Genomic DNA, 22,456 nt, shown 5'->3' on the forward strand with positions numbered 1-22,456 from the left:
TAAGAGGATTGGCAGCCGAAATTAAAAAGGTAGCCCATGTGCCTGTCCAAAAATGGAATTCTATACTTCAGGCCTCATGGTGGGACCAGCTGTTTGGGCAAGGTATCTGGTGGAAAAAAACAATGCTTTTTATCTTATGCTCAATAGCCAGAATCATAGTTCTACCTTGTCTCATCCCCTGTTTCATTCGGCTGATTCACTCAGGGGTACAAGGCATGCAAATTGCTGCTTTACCCACTGACCCTGAACTAGCTGGAGGAAAAACTGAACAGTTTTCCAAAGCATCTAGATGAATGAAGTTAAAAGAGAGAAACAGAGCGGCAGAAGCCTTGGAGAAATTCGAAAATAGAGTAAAGGAAGAAAATTCATCCTTCCAGAAATACCGTGAGATAACACAGGATGAATGGGGCGAATATGAGGATAGTTTATAAACGAACTAAGATCTGTATAACACGAATTTATTGAATAAATAAAAAGGTGGGGGATTGTGGTAAATGTAATGTATAAATTCATGTATCAAAGATTTGGTTTATTAAAAGCTACTCCAGGGCATCTTCGAGATTCTGAGACCTGTGGTGCAAGCCTCAAAACCACAACATTTGCAACAGAAATGACATAGCCAGACTGGAGATGGCCCATTCATCAAGGATGGGCCTCCACTTCACAGCTGCTTGACATCTGATATCAGTCTTGGTGGGGGATCCAGAGGATGATCAAATCAGCACCCCAAAGACGAGATCCGGGAAGACTATCAATGCCTTCTCACACTTACGGGAACCTCTGTCTAGACCTCGCTTGGAAATAGAGAGATACATCAATATTTGGACTTTCAACGGACTTAGCCTCAGGGCGAATAAACCGTATAAAAACCCTTACACCAGGACATAGGGTGTGTGGCTGAGGTTGGATGGTACCGTTGTTACTGTCACTCTGCGCACCCAGCATTCGATCGATGTTGTCCAATTTTATTGTGGCTTTTAATTGTTTTTTTAAATTGTTTTTTTAAATTGTCTTTTTAATTTGTTAAATAAATTCTGTTATTTTTAATTGGCTTCTTTTCATTTATAACACTAAACAACCCCAGCTCTCTCAACCTGTCCTTCAAGGGATTGTGCTGCACACCCTTCAGCAGCCTACTGCTCTCTGGCATCTCAATGTCCTTCCTGCATCGGGAGGCCCAAAGCTGGACACAGCACTCGAGGTGCGGCCTCACCAGTGCCAAGCACAGGGGGACAGTCAGTGCCCCGGTCACTGCCGGTCACACTGTTGCTGATACCGGGATACCGTCGGCCGCCTTGGCCACCGGGGCCCACGGCCGGCTCCGGCTGGCCGTGCTGCGGGAGCACCGGCGGGAGCACTCCGCCCGCGCGGCGCCCAGGCCGCGCCCGCGGCTCCCTGCGCTGCCCCCGCTCCGCCGCCAGGGGGCGCGCGAGCACCGCAGCCGCTGGGGGGGAGGGGGCCTGTCCCGAGGTGACGTCAATAGCGTCAGGCAGGGGGCGGGGCGACGCGCGCGTTCTTTATCCGGGGCGTGAAGAGGAAGTCGTGGCAGAGGTCGTGGCGGAAGGCCTGGAGGCGGTGAAACCACCACCACCACCACCACCACCACCACCACCACCACCACCACCACCACCACCACCAGCGGCGGCTCCAGCGGCTCCAGCGGCTCCAGCGGCGGCTCCAGCGGCTCCAGCGGCGGCTCCAGCGGCTCCAGCGGCGGCTCCAGCGGCTCCAGCGGCTCCAGCGGCTCCAGCGGCTCCAGCGGCTCCAGCGGCTCCAGCGGCTCCAGCGGCTCCAGCGGCGGCTCCAGCGGCTCCAGCGGCAGCTCCAGCGGCTCCAGCGGCAGCTCAAGATGTCGATCGAAATCGAGTCCTCCGAGTAGGTGTAGCCGTGGCGCGGGGCGGCGGCGGGGAGGCCAGGCGTCCCTGGCGGCCAGGGGAGCGGGGAGGGAGCGGCTTGGCGGCCCAGGCCCAGGCCCCAGCGGCGCAGGGGGAGGGAGGCGAGACCCGGCGGTCTCGGCGGCCCCGGGGCCTTGCGGGGGCCGAGGGTTTGCGGGCAGTGCTTGCCGCGGCCCGTGTGTCCGGTGCCCGGCTGACCGTGCACTGTTCCTCCTCCGCAGCGTGATCCGGCTTATCATGCAGTACCTGAAGGAAAACAGCCTCCACCGGGCGCTCGCCACCCTTCAGGAGGAGACCACCGTGTCGCTCAACACCGTGGACAGCATTGAGAGCTTTGTGGCAGACATCAACAGTGGGCACTGGGACACGGTGCTGCAGGCCATACAGTCTCTGAAGCTGCCCGACAAGACCCTCATTGATCTCTATGAGCAGGTGAGTAAGCGTGGGCTTCTTACGGCCTGTTCTGGTCCATCTGGGAGCCTCTGTTTGGTGTTTCCTGCTAACTCGTTGCTGATGCAGACATTTATCTCTGGGTGCAGGTTGTGCTAGAGTTGATCGAGCTCCGAGAACTGGGTGCTGCGAGATCTCTGCTGAGACAAACGGATCCCATGATCATGCTCAAACAAACTCAGCCAGAGCGCTACATCCACCTCGAAAACCTTCTGGCCAGATCTTACTTTGATCCTCGTGAGGTACGTTATGCCTTTCTTTTGAGACTTTTCCTGCATGACCCTCAGCATCATTGCAAGCTGCTGATGGCTCACCGCATGGATGTTGTTTTTTTTTTTTTCTGGTCTTGCGGGGTGAGAATGTGCAGTTTCACAGTTTGATGATTCTACATCTTTCATTAAGTGTTTGGGAAATAGTGTGTTACCCTTCATCAGGAGACAGCAGAGCAGTGGTTTTGAAGTGTGGTGTCGTTGGGAGTTTGGCCCTATGTCCTTCTGTAGCAGATGATATCTGTAGCTTGTTTTTTCAGTGTTATGTAGGCAGCAGAAGAAAATTCAAGTTGTTTGAACAGAAATAGTGCTTGTAATAACAGTAAAAACAAGGCATTATTTCTGACTGGTTACGTCAGTCTAGAAGTTTTGTGAGAGCATGTTAGGTTGATAGTTAATTTAGTTAAGGGACTGATTTTAAAGTCTTTTCCAACCCTGATTATTCTTTGCTTTTCAGGTTGGTATTAAGGAAAACAGCTCTTTTAGAGGCTTAACAAAATTTATATAGAAGAGGTTTCAATTTCAGAACAACAGAGGTCTTTTTGGGAAAAGAAAAATATTATTTGGACTTATAACCTCACAAAAAAATCTTTTCTCTAGGCATACCCAGATGGGAGTAGCAAAGAGAAGCGGAGAGCTGCTATTGCACAAGCTTTGGCTGGAGAGGTCAGCGTGGTGCCTCCATCTCGTCTTATGGCATTGTTGGGGCAGGTGAGTGTTGAAAAATATTTCAGTAGCTATGTCTTTATATTATTGCTGTGTAAGACTATTTATTATATACTTGAGTTTCTAGCCGTAGAAGACTAAAGTTTAAACGTGGTATATTTCAAAAAAAATTTTCCTGTGTGGCAAGGATTTATCAGTTGTAGAAAAAGTCATCACTCCAGCAGTAGATTCCTTCCAGTAGAATAAATTTGCAGCACAGTGTACACTTTGAGAATAACATTTTATTTTCAGTCCTTTCTGATTCTCAGAAAGTATTCATTGGTAGTTTTTCATTGCAGTATGTTGTAGATCTGTGTTAACTTGTAGCTAATGATGTGGCTTTCATCTTTTCTAAAGGCGCTGAAGTGGCAGCAGCACCAGGGCCTGCTTCCTCCCGGGATGACAATTGACTTGTTCAGAGGCAAAGCAGCTGTGAAAGACGTAGAGGAAGAAAAGTTCCCCACGCAGCTGAGCAGGCATATTAAGGTAATGTTTGCTTTTGTGTGTTTCTGCTGCGTTTTTCCTTCATGTTTTTTGTTGGGAGATAAGAGGAAATCTTCTGAATGCTTCTTTTTACCTTATTTTAAGTAGTTCCCCACCCCCTACCTATGTTTTTTTCACCCTTTTCCATGCCTTATCTTCTCAGAAGACTTTTCTTCATGGGAGTCTGACATTACGTCTTTTAACAAGTTTCGGTGCTTATGGTATTTGTGATTAAGATAACTGCTCAGTTTCTTTGATTTCACAGTTCAGAATCAGTCCGTTTACAGGAATTGGCATAGTCCCCGTCTTTATTTGTGCAAGGAGGTACTTGTGTTCTAAACAGTTTTTCAGAAGCTGTGAGCTGCAACTTATGAAATCAGTTCAGTAACAACTTGATAAAAATGCTTTATTAGAATTTGTTTTGTTTGTCATTGCTGGCCTTGTATTTTTGTTTGGGCTACTGAAGTTTTTTTTTCTATACCTTGTTGTCATGGCCACTTCTATTTAAAAATTTAGAAGTCAAAAAATTGGACAGTAGAAAAACCCCATAAACATTCTCTATAGTAATTACACTGGAGAAACATCATTCCAAATGAAGCAACTTAAGAAATTCATAAGGTTCTGAAGTCTGACTGTGATATATGTTAGATATTGGAAAGGTGTTTGTTAACAGAAAGAATCCACTTTAAAAACAAATACAAAGACAACCAACTCAACTCCTCCTGTAACCACGAAGTGTCTGTTGTAAGTTTCATGGAAATTACTAGACCAAAAGGAGGGGATTATTGTTTTACTTCTTTTTAAAAATGCTATTGTGTATGTATTGACAGATTCTTTAGTACTTCAGCATTAAATTTGTGAATACATACCTCTAGCAGATACTGTATTTTTACTGTCATAATGACACTGCAGTTTTGTTTTAATGAGTTGAGCCTTCTATATGGCTTATTAAGCTTTACTTATATTCTTTTTTTAAAACAGTTTGGGCAGAAGTCACATGTGGAGTGTGCTCGGTTTTCTCCAGATGGACAGTATCTGGTAACTGGCTCAGTTGATGGCTTCATTGAAGTATGGAACTTCACTACTGGAAAAATTAGGAAGGTAAGTTACTCCTAATTTCACACCGTGACTTTGTCTTTTCAGGGTGCCTGGATTTTTGTTCTTTGATATTGTTTAATTTCTTAGGGACTGTGAACCCGAGAAGATTGTCTGTTTAGACGATTCATATATCAGTCTGGAATAGTTATGTGGGTGTAGTTGTTTTGTTTATCATATATTTCTCTCTGTGATAACTTTTTTATGTTCATGCCCTGCTGTTGCCTTTAAAATGGTAACAGTGGTAGTACTCTGTATTACAAGGCAATGAAGTCTGATTTGCAATAAGTTATAAAATATAACTGAAGTTAAAACTGTTAGTAGTTTTGCACTTTGCCTTAAATTAGGCTTTCATTTTTTTCACTACTTTGACTGATGAATCTTCTGCTTTTGTTTAGGATCTGAAGTATCAAGCACAAGATAACTTCATGATGATGGATGATGCAGTGCTGTGCATGTGCTTCAGCAGAGATACAGAAATGCTAGCAACTGGAGCACAAGATGGAAAGATCAAGGTACAAATATTTTTGTATGGCATGTTGGGAGAGGTGGTGACCAAAAAGATTAGTGTGCAATAGCAGTAATGTTCCCATTCTGTAAAAATTAAAAGGAAGTTTAACATGGCTCAGGATCAGCCATGTATTGGCTCTGATTAAGTTCATGTGATCTCATAACAAAGTAGTCACTTATTTGCTGTTTCCTTTTCAGGTATGGAAAATCCAGAGTGGTCAGTGTCTGAGAAGATTTGAAAGAGCTCACAGTAAAGGTGTTACCTGCCTCAGTTTCTCCAAAGACAGCAGCCAAATCCTTAGTGCTTCTTTTGATCAGACGATCAGGTAAATATACTGAGAATGTGTGAGCTACAATGTGGGGAAAAAAGGAAACAAATTTTTCTCATTAAGCAGTTTTAACTATAAAACATTGTATTTTAGAAGGTATGTGTAGAGATCTCTAGTCTACTATGCTTCACAAAACACAGCCAATCTTTCAGTTAGGACAGCCTGTTCAGAGCCTTGTCCAGCTGAGTTTTCAAGATGTGCAGGGTTCCAGATCCCACTGCTTCTCTTGGGGAAAATCCTATATAGATATCAGGAAAGATATTTTGAGTTGGTATGGTTTGGTTGGAGTTTTCAGTTGTCTTTTTTGGTGGGGTGAGATTTTTTTAATATCCCTTGTCTTTTGTACTTCAGCTCTACACCTTTTGAGGAGTCAATTCAAATTCTGTCAAGACATGTTGGGTAGTGATGTTAACCTAATAGTTAGAATTTTTTAGGTGTTAAAATTATTTCAGTGAATGTACCTTCCCTTCTCGTCTCTTTTCTCCCTCCGATCATTGCAGGCAGGGATCTAAGGATCTTAGAACAATTATACTCAGAAAAATACTCAAACACTGCTGTAGTCTTAACAGGCAAGAAGATCCTCATCAAATTCCTTTTCTTGCAGCTTTTAGCATCATGAAGTTGTTGATTATTGTTTGTGTAATGCAATAACATCCTGCACCAACTTGGTTACTGAATGGAATTTGCTCACTCATTTCCACCTATGTTGTCTGACAGGATTCATGGTTTAAAATCTGGGAAAACCCTGAAAGAATTCCGTGGTCATTCTTCCTTTGTGAATGAAGCTACTTTTACCCAGGATGGACACTATATTATCAGTGCATCCTCTGATGGCACAGTGAAGGTAAGCTGGCATTTACCCTTTGTAAAGAGCACCTTCAGACTCTTGCTATCTTATCACTCCTTGATTACAATTGTTGCAGTAATTGGAGATGGACGGGGGGGATATCTGCAGTAATGAGTCTATTTGTGACTTTGCTGTACATTTTTGTGAGAACTGATAAAATTTGTTACTCTGTCACAGTCTCTTGCAGTCTCTGCTGCATTTGTGAAATGGAGACATAAGTGCAGTGCTTACTGCCTGTTCTGCTTTGTTCTAGACACAGAACTGACTGTGACACCTCTTGTCCTATGATGTGGGGATTCCCTTATCTGAAATAATTGTCTATCAGCTCCTTCTATTTAATTTTTAAAACTAATTTGTTTAATTTTTTTTTTTTTTTAATACTAGGTTTGGAATGTGAAGACAACAGAGTGCTCCAACACCTTCAAGTCTCTTGGTAGCACTGCTGGGACAGACATTACTGTGAACAGTGTCATTCTGCTGCCTAAAAACCCAGAGCACTTTGTTGTTTGTAACAGATCGAATACAGTTGTCATCATGAATATGCAAGGACAGGTATGTGATCTTACTGGTGTCCTTTCAGGACTCTTTGTCATTTCAAGAATGCAGAAAACATAGTTAATAACCTAGCCCTAACCTAGCAGGCTTAAACCTGATTTCTCTGGTTTGCTTGCATGACAAGGTATTCTGAACTCAAGTCTGTAGAACACAGAAAGTTCTTGAAGCGATTGAGAGATCTGTGTTCTGCTGACAGTTCTGTTTAATCCTGACAAATGTTTTTGGGCTTGTGTCTTTACAGATTGTGAGGAGTTTTAGCTCTGGTAAGAGAGAAGGTGGTGACTTTGTCTGCTGTGCACTTTCACCTCGTGGTGAATGGATCTACTGTGTTGGTGAAGATTTTGTGCTGTACTGCTTCAGCACAGTGACGGGCAAACTGGAGAGAACTCTGACAGTAAGTTTTCACCTCTAAGCTTTTCCAGACTTTTAAACACAGGGTGATGTAAATATTTATTATGATGTCCATAGGGAGGAATCTCAGACCAAGGAATCTTTCATCTCTAACAGACATGATTAGTAGCAAATTATTTTCAGGATATTTGGCCATAGAATGTTTTTGGGGTTTTAGAACTATGTGATTGTAGAAGTTAGGGAAGTACTCACCCAATCCAGCAAAGACTGAATTTGATCAGAGTTCCTGGAAGGAGAGCATGTCTTGACCAGGGCTCCAGCTGATGTAGGATCTGAATAAGCTGTCAGATTTAAAGCTATCGGATTTAAATTTGCTTCAGACTAAACTTAGAGAAATACCAGCTTGAATGTCTAAATTTATTGGGGAGCACTTAGATATTGTGGCTTTAACCTTCACTGAACCTTCTCTTGCCCAATAAATAGTAAGTGCCATGTCACAAAAATGTTGTGACTGGAAATGAATGTTGGGGGGGTATGTACCCCTGCTTTTGCTCTATGCACAGATCACCTTAGCCCTCAGTCCAGCTTTCCTCCAGTTGTTTTTTGAAGATAGTATTTGTTATAAATCTTCTAAATGAAGGCTCTCCTAATGCAGCTTTCTGCTTACTGTCTAGGTCCATGAAAAGGATGTCATTGGCATTGCTCATCACCCCCACCAGAACCTGATTGCCACCTACAGTGAAGATGGCCTCCTCAAGCTCTGGAAGCCATAGATGGATCTTGCAGCAAGCTCTGAAGCATGCCTGTTAGTTGCAGGTTATTAATGTTTGTGCTTTAACAAGGTCTGAATATTCAGAGTGTAATACTTGCTCAATTTTCAGTTCAGGTTTCCAGAAAATTACATTTTTACCTACTGAGAGTGGATTGATGCATAAATATAGCATCAGATAATTTCATATACTTTTTTTTTTAGTAGAGTAGTTGAAGCAACTTCAGTGAGAATGCTTTTTCTGCCTCCTGAAGTCTGTACTCTTCCTACAGTGTTTGTAGAAGTTCAATGAGCCAGCAGCTGTACATGCTTATGAGTGGTTGCTGACTTCTAGAATACAGTAAAATACTTCCCCCCCCCCCCCTTTTTTTTTTTTCTTTTTCATGAAGTGTGGAATGGAGAGCTGTCTCTTCCCTACTGCTGAAACAGGAATAGTTTCCTTGAATGCATATGAGGATACAGTATCATCATCTTGAAGATGGGGTCATTTCTACGCCATTCAGTTTTGCTGTGTTGAATTTTCACTATCAATTTCCACTTATATTGGAAAGTAGTGTCACACAGCTGCCTTAGAATGAAACTATCCTTCCCCATCTCCCAGCACTTCCTACTACAGACTGTAAACCTGCCTAATACGGCAGTGAGGTACAGTTGATTTTATTTGGGGATTTTTGTTTTGTTTTGTTTTACTTCACTTCCAGACTAAAAGGAGTTACTACCGGAGCCATCTTCCTGTAAGTGCAAAATGTTTTCAGACCAGCTATGACTGAAACAGGCTCCAGGGGATCAATATTTTAAGACATAAAAAAGTTGGTTTACATAGGCTGAGTTCCTAGTGCTGTGATAATGCTTTAAATAATTATTTTAAAGATTTTTTTAAAATTTCATATGTCTGTGGACCTAGCTAAGGTTATACCCAGGTCCCACATGATGATAAAAGATACTGGCAGATAAAAGGCTCTTCAATTTGAAGCACATTATTTTTTGTTGAGAGATTCTGACTAATGTACACTGTTCCGAATGTACACCAGAATCTTCTAAAGTCTGACTGTGTCTTTTCTAGGGTGCAGAAAAATGAGTTTTTTCCTGTAATGATGAATGAAATGCATGTAAATTTGAATCTGCTACATACAGTGTGTTCTGCTCTCATCTCTTGTAGAATGCTTTCCTACTGCAGCAGTCTTTCAGACAGTAATAATTTGTCTTCAACTTAATAAATTAGTTCTACTTTAAATATTTTGTCTGTGTCTTTAATGGTATGGGGAAATGTAGAGTTCAGCTGGAATTCTCAAACAGCACCTTTGCTATGAGTGTAGGCTTCAGTTCTCTGTTGAGCTCTGATGTCTGAATTCACAGGTTGCTTTTTACTTACTTAGATATGCTAACAGGAGTTTTTAGATAGTAAAAAGTGATTATCTTTCCTGCCTGAAAAAACAGATGTATCTGACAGTGATAGTGTCACTGATATCTGACAAGCTCCATGGCAGTTATTAATTCTGTTAAGGGGGAGAAGCTTCACAAAATAATTTTAGTAGTACTTTCCCTTATAGAAGAGATGCTCCATCTTTGTGATCCTTTACTGGTCTCAGTACAACTCTGTCCCTTTTGTATGGGAAGACCCAAACCCAGACAATATTTCAGGTGTATCCTTGATCTTGCTGAGAAGCTAAAGGATTGCCAACTCCATTGCTGGCAACCAGGAACACCGTCGATCTTTCTAAAACTTTGGCTCATGTTAAGCTTGCTGTCTCCAGCTTCCTTCTTGGCTGTTTTCCAGGTAAGTGCCCCCAAGCACGTGCTGTTGCGTTGGGGTGTTCATCCCCAGGTGCAGGACTTTGTACTTTGCCTTGAATTTCACAGGGTTTTTGTCAGCTCATTTCTCCAGCCTCTCCAGGTCCCTCTGGATCGCAGCTGTCTTGGGTTGTGGAACAATTATTTATTCTATTTCATCTGTTGAAATGGGCTGGGGAAGTGTTTCCTTTATCTCTTGTAACTCCAGGGGGGAGGGGGGCAGAAGGGCATAACCTTCTGATAATGGGCCAGCTGTTAGAACTGGGTGAGGCATTGTTCCTTATCTTTCCACCCTCCAAGGGAATATCTTCTAGTAATGGGCCATTAAGGCTCACCAGTGAGATGACACATCAGCCCCTTGGGAGATGCTCCACCCAGCGCAGCGAGCCAAACCCGTTCCTACCCAGATAAAAACTGAGACCTAGGGACACCAAGCATCTGGTTTTCCACTGGATTCCTGAAAGAAGACTGGACCCATCTCACCATCACTGGACTCTTATTTCTACAAAACCATCTCTAGTCCGACAGAACGGCATCTGTCACTCCAGGAGGGCTTTGAATTGCTTCCAACACCCTGACCAACAGGGTGTTTGGTTGTCTCTAACTTTGTCAGGGTTTCTTGGATTTTCTGTTTGCTGTGTTTGCCTTTTTTTTTTTTTTTTTTTTTTTTTTTTTTTTGTGTACTACAACATTTGTGTTCTTAATATTTCTAGTAAAGAACTGTTATTTCTATTCCCAAATCTTTGCATGAAAAGCCTCTAATTGCAAAATTATAATAATTTGGAAGAGGGGAGATTACATTCTCCATTCTGAGAGAAATTCCAGCTTTCCCTGTCAGATACCTGTGTTCCCAAACTAAGACAGCAACAAACCCCTTTCTTTCACCAGCTACTTCTCCCTCTCCAGTCTTATTTGCAAACCTGCTGAGGACTGAGGTAGTACTGACCCTGTGGCTCTGCCCTCCAACTGGACTTTGGGGGTACCCAGCCATTGATCTGCACAATGTGTCTGCCTTTCGCTGTCCTGATTTCTCTAACAAGGAGCACATACGAGGAGATGAATTGGGATGTTTTTCACTTGCTTATAGTTTTCTTTGATCCCACCTATGTTTTGGCTTGTGACATCATTTGTACCCATATGAAAAAGTGATAGGAGTAGTGGTCTATGACAGGTCAGGATACCCTCTCAGCAACACCATGGATTCCAGCTCCTGGAGGGCAGGATGCCCCTTGTGACCGTCAGGCTGTCAGGCTCGCAAATGGACAGCTCAGTGCCCACCCACTGTAACCACTTGGTGTTTCTTTTGACAGTAATCACAAGGCGCTGCTGCTGAGGTTTCCTTTGCTGGTCTTCTTCATGGACATCTGAAGCCTTTAAAGCATCAGATCTGCATTTTTGGTCTGCAAGTTGAAGGGTGGAGAGTGAATTGGAGCCCTGCTTTCCTGGGTCACAAGGGTGCAAGGTGCCTTAGTCTCAGAGGTATCCATTGTGGGCATGTGGTTGTGGACCCACTTACCTACATCTGCTTCAGCCACTCTAATACCACACAGCCAACTGACTGTCTCTTGTGCACTTTGTGCAGGTGGCAGCCTTTCCTTCAGAAGTCTCTGGAATCCAAATTTTGCCACCTACAATGACACCGCCTGCCTCACCAGCTTCGTCTGCATGGAAGCATCATGCTTCTCTGGGGCGGTCTCAGTAGATACACTTTGAGCCTGGCTCTGGAACGCCCACGATTATGGCACAGACCTAAAGCACTTAGAACTTATCCAAGATGTGGATCTACTTGTACTATTATTATGTGTTTTCCTGACAGCATTTAACAGGGCAGTTTAAGTCCCCTTCTTTGGGCACTGTAACAGTGCTTATTTCATCCCCTAAGAAAACAGTAAGCTTGGCACTTATGCGTGGTTTTCAAAAAGAGGGCCTTAAATCAAACCTCACTTTTCATGTGCTTTCCTAATTCTCTGAGCAGGAATCAGTCACAAACATGTCTTCCCAGGTGAAGCTGCTAATGAAAAATCATAGGGGAAGTTGTTTGCTTGACCTTGCATCATACTGTGAATTCAGAACATATTTGGGATGATTTTGAATTTACACCCTTGGGCTGAGCCAACCTCTTGCACTGCTGCTGGGCAGTAGGTATTCAAAACTATGGGAAGGAGAATACCTTCTAAGGGGTCTGAAAGCAGAAGCAAAAATGAGAGTAAAACTCTTAAATGAGCCTGCAGTGGGTGTTCTGTTTCATAACCAACTTGTGCAGTGGTGGAGCTGCTAAATGCCTGGAGCACAGTGAAAAGAGTAATTGTAATAGAGTAAAATACAAGCTTGATCATATGAATTAGGTGGTGTTGAAACACTGGAAGTAATGGCAAACTCAGATTACAATACTTCAGGTTAGAATACAGGTAGTTACAGAAACAGCTGTTTTGTGCTACTGTATCCTCAATTTCTACAGCTGTCTGTTCTGTTCATTTCCCCAAATTAGAAACTGTATCTCAAGTAAAGCAACAAGTCAGAAAAAAAAATGTTCATTTTTCAGTGGTACAGAATAGGTCTACCTGCTTGCTGTGTGTGATATCCAGAATAGCACAAGAGAACAAAGTCCTACTAGGTCTTGCCATCCAGTGCTTTTTGCCAAAAGCTTACTCTGCTACTGCCAGTATTTGTTTGGGGCACTGATTTTGTGTAAGTAACCAGCTTGTTTCAAAACCGAATACTAAGCTGGTGGTGTTCCTGCTGCCCTTCCTGCAGTAGCAGCACATCCTTCCCTGACTACTCTGCTAAGGCTTCTAGGGGCAGCTCCTGGTCAGCCACCCTTGTCCTGGAATCTGGACCTGGTCCATCTGCTGTGGGGTCATCAAGTATGAAGCAGAATTGTCCATGGCCTCCAGAGTAAGTCAAGAATATGACTTCAACTATGCCAATGCAGCTGTGGGGAAAAGAAAACTACTGTTCCTGAGAAACGAAGTCTATAGATTTTTTTTTTTAATATAATACACAGTCATCTGAAACAACATCATGTCACACTGTCATGCTGTGAATGGAGTGTTGTTTGTCCTTGCTGTTTTGATCTAGTGGTTAGTGAAACAAATAAACAAGGGTGCTTACTGAGCTGAAAAAAGCAGCTTATTTTACTGCGGTTTATGTCTCAAGCCAGCTGTGCAGGAGTAGCCCTAGCCAGAGGAATATTACTTTCCGTTTCTCTCCTCAGCTTGGAGAAACCAATCTGATAGTGCACAGGCACCTGCAGGTTACATTTTTCAGCTCACTGACGAGCTCACTCAAGTATAATTTGGAAAAACACTTGGCCTACAGAATTTTATTTCTGTTGAGAAAGAAAACAAAAAAGTAGGTGAAACATGCAGGTGAAAGATCACAGTTCTATAGATTCCTGAAAGGGACTACATTTGAAGTGCAAGATCTATGGTATAGCAGCTGTCTTTATACAATGAAAGTTGTAATGCTTAGGTAAGCTAGAGATGTTTTTTCCTAAGAGCTTCCAGATATTTAAGTTACAACACATACACTGCCATAAAACAGCTACTTAGACGAGTTTGCCTCATGATACCTTTCCTTCAAAGCAGTATGAAAAGTGTAAGCTCTATCCCAAGCCAGGTGGCTGAGTGAGACTAAACTTCCACGCTGGAGGTTAAATCTGGATCTGTCTTCTCAGCATATTTTCTGAAAGAAGGTTTTAAAGATTCTTCTGTGAATAGCTGTCTAAAAAGAAGGGGGCGGTGTTTTTAAACCAACATCTGGTCTAAGAAAAGAGGCAATGAACAATTTTGTAATTATATTGGAAACACTTAATCTACAGTAATTAGAACATTCATACAGAAATTTAAGAGTCAGCTTGAAATAACGCACACAATACATTAATTTCAGAACATCCTAGATGCATTGGTTGGTTGTATTCACTAGCCTTCTCTCCTCTGCAGATCATTTACCCACTAAGAGGACTGGTACCGATTTCCATAACACACAGAGGGTATCTGGTTTCAGTAATCAAGGTGGAAATCAAGCTTCCCCTAGCAGCAGTCTGACACTCCAAGCCACTTGTGTGCTGACAAAGCCTGGAGGATTTCACTAATGCGCAGTAGCGAAGGCAGCTCCAAGCAACCGCTGGTTCCCCAGGCAGTGTGGCTCAGGACAGCAGCCAAACAGGAGTCACAATGAAACAATGCAAGCTCCACACCTAGCTCTGGGCTCAGGAGCAGTGCTGGCACAGGAGAGGACTATCAGACTTCATGCACAAAAGCGTGGAAAGCTTGGGGATCGCGTGGCTTAAATGGGCCTGTGAAGATCGACCACCTCCTCTGTGTCAGCCTCATCTACCACAAGGGTGCATTAGAGCCAGTCCCCATTCAACAAACACCAGTACAAGCCCAAACATTGTTATCCTAATTGGTACAAAACTTAACTACATCTTACCATGGATTATAAGTACTTGTGCATACTTTATTCACAGAGTGTAAGATCTAGAAGTCCTAAAAAGCACACCACAGAATCTTAGTTTAAGCCTGGGCAGTTGCACAGAGACAGGAATTACAAAGTCTGGAATAAAAGACAAGCAGGTAAGGGAGCTTTCTGGACCAAGAGGCAGAGGTGAAGTGCAGTCAACTTCATTTTACCTTGCATCCTGGAGCTTTACACAAATTGCAAACTCAGTTTAATTACTTAGTTTATTTCTTTATGCTTTTAGAAATAACTATGGCTGGATAGAACAACAAATAGCAGGAAATGAGGGCAAACTGCTTGTAGTCCTTCACTCATCCACTACTGCATTAAAAAAAAAGCATCACAAGTTATTCACTGGCCCATTTATGATGTCTGGCACTGAACACCACCTCTAGGCTGATGCTCATCATCTTCATACACTTCTCCATTATAATGGTGTTTCCGCTTTTGAGATGGATCAAAGTCCACTAATTCTACCTGTTCCATTTCCTCAGTTTCTTCTATCTCCTGCCTTGTAGGTAGCAGTTTTTCAAGTAAGGACAGCTTATCGGAGGACAGGAAGCCACTCTCTGGGAAAATGACCTGAAATCATCAAGAACTAAGATTACTCAAGTCTATCTGAACTGTTTTTTGACTAAATCAAATTCACCTACAGGTTAAATATCTGCCACAGTCAGCTATGTGGTCATAGATTACTTAAATTCAGAGCTTAAAAAATTATCAACATCACTAAGCTGTTTTTTAATGCCTGCATGAAGTTAGCTTCTAAATCTGGCAACTCAATACCTTTCTTCTGCCTCAGGCAGCCCTCTGGAATTACCCACAAAAGCAAAGTATATATGTAATATAACAGCTCATACAACTATGTATTTATAACAGCATATACAACAACATATATTAATATTTATAAAACCAAAATGTCAGTATCAGAGATATGGTTAAATATATTCTAAGCTGTAGCAGCTGGGGTGTGGATGCTGAATGTGAGAAATCAGGCAGCAGCACAGTGTCTGTGCTGTCCAGTAATGGTAACGTATTGACTTGCTGTCCAATGAAATTTTATTCCATTGTAACTGTCTATAGAAGAAAAATTTAAAGAATAAAAATCGCTCTCAGTTGCTAATAAACCTGAGTGTCTGTGTGTTGTTTCTACCACCATTCCTAATTAGAGTGACAAGAGGGTCCGCTGCTGGAGCTCCCAGCACTAGCTTCACCCCAGAGAAGAAAATCAGCATTTTCCAACCTACTATTCTGCCCCAGCACAGAAGTTGAAGTTACTCATGCATCCTTCCTACAGGACAATAAAAACTAAGAAATATGTCAAGCAAATGGAAATTCACAAGGCTGCTGAAGAAACTCCTCTGGTACCTAACGTACTTTGAGCACACAGCATTCTGGACGTTTTCTCTTTGCTCTGAACTGTAATTTTGATGGCTTGCATGTTCCTGCCATTGTAAAGAACGAACACTAAAACAGGATTATCTGATTATTGATATCTCTTCCTAACTGAAATAGTGCTTATTGGTTAAATTTTGGATAGATGTTCAGTCCTGAAGTGCCATGGAAGTGGGCTGATTGACTTACCCTGAATTCTATGATCAGACGTCCTTTTTCATATGGTCTGCGATAGATTGGCATTCCTTCATTCAACACACACTTAATAGCCCCATGCTCAACAACCTGGCCTAAAAAAACAATAACAAAACATTACCAAAAAAGGATCCATGCAGGCAACTGAAGCAGCTTTAGTGACAATTCCCTTCAATATTTATGTAGCTTTCTAACTTGTGGTTAGGCAGCAACACTAACATGTAGTAGCTGAACTTCCTGAGTAACAGGAACTTACTGCCTGGTAACATCTGAGTAGGAAAGCAGATTGATGTCTATATTACATTCCTGCAACCTTGTTATGCTTCCCAAAGGAAGCATACTTACAAATTTATTAAGTGCTCCATTGCTTCCAAGGCTGAAAAAGTAGTTTTCAGAGACCCACAGCTTTCAGCTCTCATGAGATATCCTCAGGATGCAAGTATGTCCATGAGGTAAGGTCTGTTATTATGTCACACAAAGAGAGAGTTACTGCTGACTGCTATGCAAAAATCCTTTTTTTATTTCAAGATTTGTACTGCAAAGACTAGGGCAAAGAATTTGATATCACCACACATCCCTTTTACATCAAGATGGGGTGCTTCTGTTCCTTTAGATTTCCAGCTTGCACTCACTGTATGCTACAACTTCCAACAGAAAGCAAACCAACTCTTACCAGGATGGGAGGTAATAATAATAGTTCTGTTATCCAGCGTTGTGATAGGCTTTTGAAAGCCACATAGCGCTTCAACCAGCTGAATATCCATAGACAGAAGCAGATCTTCATCTCGTCTATGGCAGAACCAATCAATAACAGTCACAGTGAAAAAGAGTCAGTAGAAGGGTCATACCCAATTTCAATATTTAACTTGGAAATTACAATAAGCTGTAATTATAACAGGCCATTAAACAAAGGCCAGGCAATTAAACAAAGAACACCAAATATTAATGTAGCTCCTCAATTACTAGAATGATACCCACTCTGAGAGCCATTATGATCACATCAAGCTATCTAAAGTATTAGCAGTGTTTTTTGAAAATAAATACAAGGCCCACTTGCATCCAGTCTCACTGCACTGCTCTTTCCCAATTAAAAAACAACAACAAAAAAAAACAACCAAAAAAACCAACCAAAAAACAAATAAACAAACAAAAAACCCCAAAAAAACCAAAACAAAAAAAAAAAAAAACCCCAAAACCAAAACCAAAAAAACCCAAAAAAGCCCCCAAAAAACCAAAAAAAACCCAAAGAAAAAAAAATCTCTCAGCCTCATAAATACTGAAACTGGGACAATTTCTTTCTTTGTGTAGATAAGTACCCTCTTAATTGCACTAGCTTGCACTATGGTAATCTGTTACACTTTGAAGATTTATTATCAGGTGATGGCATTCTGGGTAGTGATACAAGTACCTTTTATAATGCACCAAGAAGCATCTGGAATAGATAGTGTTAATTACTTTAATTGCGTTCTGACTTCAGTACGGCACCGCTAGTGACTGTCTACACATTCAAAGGCTACAAAAGCCTTCCTCCTATTCAAAGGTCTCTGGCAGGAGACTTGAACGAAAAGCTAATTTTAGACTCTGACAGGAGAGGAGGAACATCCCACTTGTGCGAGAGCGTGACCTCAGCATAACCCCACAAGACCAGTAATATCAAGGGTTATCAAAGAACACTAGAACTGAAGGCAGCAGGCAGAAGGATAAGATAAAAATAATCTAGCAGAACTGTGACTTCAAGTCCTAGGAAACCATGAGAACAGTTTGGCGTATCTGAATCAGTGTCTGGTTTCACTGGAAGTTAAGAAAAATCAGCTGAGTAAGCTCATCCAAAGCAAAGAGAAGTGATTCTTAACCTGTGAGCTCAGTGTTCCTTGGCACAGAATTCTGGCAGCAGCTTCAAGAGCTCAGCACCATACATGATATGCAGACCAGCTGCAGGTTTCCTAAGAACCTTTGGCTCACCATTCCTATCTACAACCACAAGGTCAGTGGTTGATGTTGAAACAGCAAGTGCTTTCTCTAAACCTACAAATTCCCTTGTGATTGCTGTGAACAGCAGCAGTGAGACAACAAACACAACACACTTCTGCCAGATCATCAGCAGTGCGTTTAACTGGACTGAAACAGCCCGGACAGACTAATTCCACAAACAGTAACATGAAAGAGGGAGGCGTGCAACATTGAGCAGTATTGCTTGTGAACACAAAAGAGGTTAGATGTGGTCAGTGCTACTTTTGCTTTCACAACAACAACCAGACAGGAGCAATTATCCTGCCCATAGCACTTGGCCAGGAAGTGCGGGAGAACATGTTCGATCATAAGGGTGCATGTTATACTAAGTTTGTCCTAAGTAGGATCCAGGAACATACGTATGTACACTCCAAGTTTTCTATGCTTTGAAGAAAAGTGGACAGCAGTTGACTACACTATATGGCAATTTTCTGACCTAAGCAACTAAGAGCAAGGAAACAATCACAAATATTCAAATCTACTAAAACCCTCAGTATCTCAGTAAGTTCTTAAAGATTTGTAAACCCTTAACTGCAACTGCTTTTGTTTGCCTTCTATCCCCTCCTGCTGCCAAAGCTCACAGTCGATTACCTCATTACCTGTTAGAATGCAAGTGGCCTGACTATCAGAATTCCCCACCTCAGCACTCCTCTGACCACCCAAACTCACAGCTGACAGTCACGTGATCCTATCTCCTGACACTCCAGCAGTACAAGATGAGGGGTAATCACGGAAGCATGTGGAAAAACATCACAGGAGATAACATAAGAGAATTTCAAGTGTCTTTACCTTGTAAATACAGAGTGGTCTTTCTGATCCAAGACAATAATAATATCTCCTGGCTCCAGACCTGGCTCTTGGTCCCCTTCACCATGGAATGTTATTTTCTGACCATCCTTCATTCCTATCACAGAAAACAAATAAACATTTTTCTTATTTTTAAGATAAAAGTACCAACAACACACACTTCTATAGACAGGAGATGGTATCAAGATATCTCTGGATCTTTAAGCAAGAACATCAGGATCTTCCCTTGAAGTATTCACTTTCATTGCTTTTTAATCTAATCACTTGTTCAACAAATCTTAATGGTGCTAACCTGAATTCACTGTAATGTTTCAAGACCATCAAGTTTAACTGTACTGCCAAAAGAACCACCAACATGAAGTCCTGAAGGGAAATATCATCAAAACAGTTTTCATTATACACACAAATACAAAAAAAAAGTCAGAAACACTGTGTACAAACTGCATTTCAACAGCAATTGACCAGTCAGCTTCCTCAGTTTTATAAATACATGGCACATCTCCTTATGAAACATCATCTTAGTGCCTGCCAAGCTCAAGAAGCATTCCCCGTGGACTGAAAAATCTCCTGTAAGGAACTTGTTTCACCCACACAAGAAGTCTATCTAACAAAAAATACTAGCTCTGTTATGCTGTAACAGTCTCTCTTCCTTCCCTTCTAGAAAAATATTCTTCTCATAAGACATCCCTGTTCAAAATATGAGTAATATATTCCTTTTAGTTCTCATATTTATTACTACTGTAGGATTTCCCCTACAAATTCAGGCATTGCATATGCTCTGCTCACACACGTTAACAGCTGCAGATCATACTCTTGAGCAAGTCTGAAAGAGTCATATATTTGTCATACTGTTCTGCAATCTTACAGGTTGCACTGCCCACCAGTGTTTGGGCAGCCCCCTCAACAGAGATGCATTTGTTACTCAACATTGTTACACTCACTTGTCCCCATTGTGGGTTTGTGTATCGAGCTGCATTCTGCCAGGCAAGGAAGCAGTACCTGCACTGAGCAGCACTGTCAGGGTTGTGCAGCCAACAGAGCTCTAAGCATGAGAGGCTTAGCACTGTCCCTGCAACCCATCACTATAGCAGACCTGGTTCCCCTTCACAATGAAACACAGCAGAAGTGATCGGAGTCTGCAGGGTTTTGCTGCCGGCAGTGAAAACTGATTAGGCTGCCTGATGACAAACTGGGCTTAGAGTGACCTGAAAAATAATTCACTGCTTACAACAATGCAGGTTTCAGAATTCATTCTTAGCTACGTACCAGGCTTTAGAAGTCAACGGAGAGGTAGTCTATCTTCCCTAGAAACAAGTCTACTTTTTGTAAGGCAGCAACAAGCAATTCTACTGTGTATGTGCCCAGCACTGTTACTCACCAAATCAACCCCATGTATTTGCTAAACCTTCTGTTTTAGCACTGCAAAGTCAGTCAGTACATCCAAGTTCAATACTTCACCTTAGTAAGACACCTCACCTTTGTCAATGTGAACTTCTAGGATCTTCTTTTCTCTAACAATTTTTCTGCCATTGCAGCTCTTACACCGGTCCTTGGGGCTGATACGCTCCCCATGCCCCTGACACTCCATACACACAGACTGGATCTGCTGCACCATTCCTGGTCCGATCTGGTGAATTCTGATCTGCATGCCTGTTCCTCTGCAATTAGGGCAGCATTCTACTGCACCTCTCTTACCACCACGACCTGAGAACAAAAATTGGAAATAGGTGGCAATGTGCTACAAGAAAAAAAAACAAACAAAAAAACAAAACCCCAAAACTTTTAGACAGATCTTATGCTTAGTTTCAGTTTCAACATTACCTTCACATTTGTCACAGATAACATTTTTCTGCAGTGCAAGTTTCCTCATCGCACCATTGTACATATCTTCTAGACTTACTGACAGCTGATGGACCACGTTTTTACCTGTAAAAGAACAGATTCAAATTCAGAAGCTCGGTCTGCACGTCTACCTGCCAAGCCATGATAAACTAAGTCTCTGGGCTTATTTCAATAGAACTTTGTCTTGTTTTGCTTGTATTGCTTAAAATCCCCTTCCCAGCTGTTGTCATATTAGGTAACAGTTGTTTTGACTTTGACTCAGGTAAACTCAGAAGAGACCTTCTGGAAAAGTACAAACAGTAAGAGCAACAGAACAGGTAAAACTTCAGACGCTTAAGTTTGTTAAAACCAGAGTTCTGCATTATAAAAGTCACCAAATAGATCTACAAACAAGAGACTCTGGAATCTCCACTACAACACTTTCTTCCCTTCTGGAACCAGAAATGAGCAATTCCTTAGCATTTCAGCTGCTGAAAGCTTAGTTTTGTAAAGGACGCTGAGTTCTGGGTTGTTACAAGTACTTTGACAGACAGTCTTAACATTCTGATGCAAAACATTTTTTCTTCCCTTTTTCACCAGATCTGCACTAAGAGGTGATGGAGTTAGCACTGCTCTTCACAAGTTTAAAATTTTCCCCAGCGTGATTAAACTGGAGCTTAACTTCTTGGTAGCATTTCACTGCGGCCTCAATTTGACTCCACTGCACAATGCAGAAACACAGAAAGGCTTCACAGACTGAACTGGATCTCGGTCACTGTTTAGATTGTTGCTTTTACACGCTACGCTTAAAGCAACTTAGTTAACAACCATTTTAAGGTACTTGACCCTCCCATTTTCTATTCTGACTACTAACAGCTGGGCTTACACTCGGCAAAAGGTTCTCCAAACACATTTGGTTAGTGATTAACAGGAGACAATGCACATACCACCAAATCAACCAAACGCCCTCCCTTCTGGTTTCAGACGTTGAGAGACAACAATTTACTCTAATTTTTATATTAACTCTGTAAATTCAGTTTAACTTTGTTTCAATTCCTACACCTACGGCATTCTCCTCAGAGAATCTGATACCCCCGTCGACACGTTACCTCGCCTCTCTCTCTGCATCCTCCCTCCGCCGCCGAAGAACATATCGAATATGTCCATGGGTGACCCGAAGCCGCCGCCGGAGCCACCCTCCTTGATAGCTTGCTCTCCTCCTTTGTCATACAGCTCCCTTTTCTTCGGGTCCGACAGCACTTCGTAAGCTTGGGAGATCTGCTTGAACTGCAGGAAGAACAGTCACCGGCACTCAGGAACCTGCGGCACCGTCGGCGGGACCCCCACCCAGCCCCTTCCCACCCGGCCCCACCGCCCCGGCCCGTCCCGCCGACCTTCTCGCCTTCATTGGGGTTTTTGTCCGGGTGGTACTTGAGCGCGAGCTTGCGGTAGGCCTTCTTCAGCTCCTCGGCGGACGCGCTGGGCTTCACGCCCAGCACGTCGTAGTAGGTGGTCTCTTTCACCATGGCGGTGGCAGCGGTGGCAGCGGCAGGAAACCCCCGGGGCGGCGGGCGCAGATCCCGCTCCCTGCTGCTCCGATCCGGACTCTTCTGGAAAGTTCGGGCCGGTCCTGCAGCCCCGCCGCTTTACAGACGGCCCCACCCCGGAAGTCCTGCCCCGCCGCGCGCCGGGCCCAGGCGAGCGGCCCACCAATGGTT

At 42.7% G+C, this 22,456-nt stretch overlaps 2 protein-coding genes across 2 annotated transcripts; one reads left to right on the plus strand and one right to left on the minus strand.

Moving 5' to 3' along the window:
• The first annotated feature begins 1,809 nt into the window (after positions 1-1,809).
• SMU1 (SMU1 DNA replication regulator and spliceosomal factor) lies at positions 1,810-9,492 on the plus strand. Its single transcript, XM_066339809.1, has 12 exons — positions 1,810-1,875; positions 2,117-2,327; positions 2,435-2,587; positions 3,215-3,325; positions 3,677-3,805; positions 4,784-4,903; positions 5,296-5,412; positions 5,606-5,733; positions 6,454-6,580; positions 6,968-7,135; positions 7,380-7,532; positions 8,164-9,492. The coding sequence occupies exons 1-12, from the start codon at positions 1,850-1,852 to the stop codon at positions 8,260-8,262; spliced, it is 1,542 nt and encodes a 513-aa protein (XP_066195906.1). The 5' UTR covers positions 1,810-1,849; the 3' UTR covers positions 8,263-9,492.
• A 4,997-nt stretch (positions 9,493-14,489) lies between these two features.
• Positions 14,490-22,411, minus strand: DNAJA1 (DnaJ heat shock protein family (Hsp40) member A1). The gene is made up of 8 exons (XM_066338410.1): positions 22,133-22,411; positions 21,848-22,025; positions 20,739-20,843; positions 20,394-20,621; positions 18,900-19,014; positions 16,774-16,889; positions 16,095-16,195; positions 14,490-15,092 (listed from the first exon to the last, which is right to left on the minus strand). Exons 1-8 carry the CDS (start codon positions 22,262-22,264, stop codon positions 14,874-14,876), a joined length of 1,194 nt encoding a protein of 397 aa, XP_066194507.1. The 5' UTR covers positions 22,265-22,411; the 3' UTR covers positions 14,490-14,873.
• Positions 22,412-22,456: the final 45 nt, after the last annotated feature.

The sequence above is a fragment of the Sylvia atricapilla genome, chromosome Z (assembly GCF_009819655.1).
Source record: "Sylvia atricapilla isolate bSylAtr1 chromosome Z, bSylAtr1.pri, whole genome shotgun sequence".
In the NCBI taxonomy this organism is placed as follows: domain Eukaryota; kingdom Metazoa; phylum Chordata; class Aves; order Passeriformes; family Sylviidae; genus Sylvia; species Sylvia atricapilla.

Bases quoted from the DNA above. Each gene is read 5' to 3' on its own strand.
- SMU1 (XM_066339809.1), top strand. From the start codon at position 1,850: ATGTCGATCGAAATCGAGTCCTCCGA. The intron at 1,876-2,116 runs GTAGGTGTAGCC...CCTCCTCCGCAG, and splicing joins ATCGAAATCGAGTCCTCCGA to CGTGATCCGGCTTATCATGC. The intron at 2,588-3,214 runs GTACGTTATGCC...TCTTTTCTCTAG, and splicing joins CTTACTTTGATCCTCGTGAG to GCATACCCAGATGGGAGTAG.
- DNAJA1 (XM_066338410.1), bottom strand. From the start codon at position 22,264: ATGGTGAAAGAGACCACCTACTACGACGTGCTGGGCGTGAAGCCCAGC. The intron at 22,026-22,132 runs GTCGGCGGGACG...TTCTTCCTGCAG, and splicing joins ACCCCAATGAAGGCGAGAAG to TTCAAGCAGATCTCCCAAGC. The intron at 20,844-21,847 runs GTAACGTGTCGA...GTTCTTTTACAG, and splicing joins GATGCAGAGAGAGAGGCGAG to GTAAAAACGTGGTCCATCAG.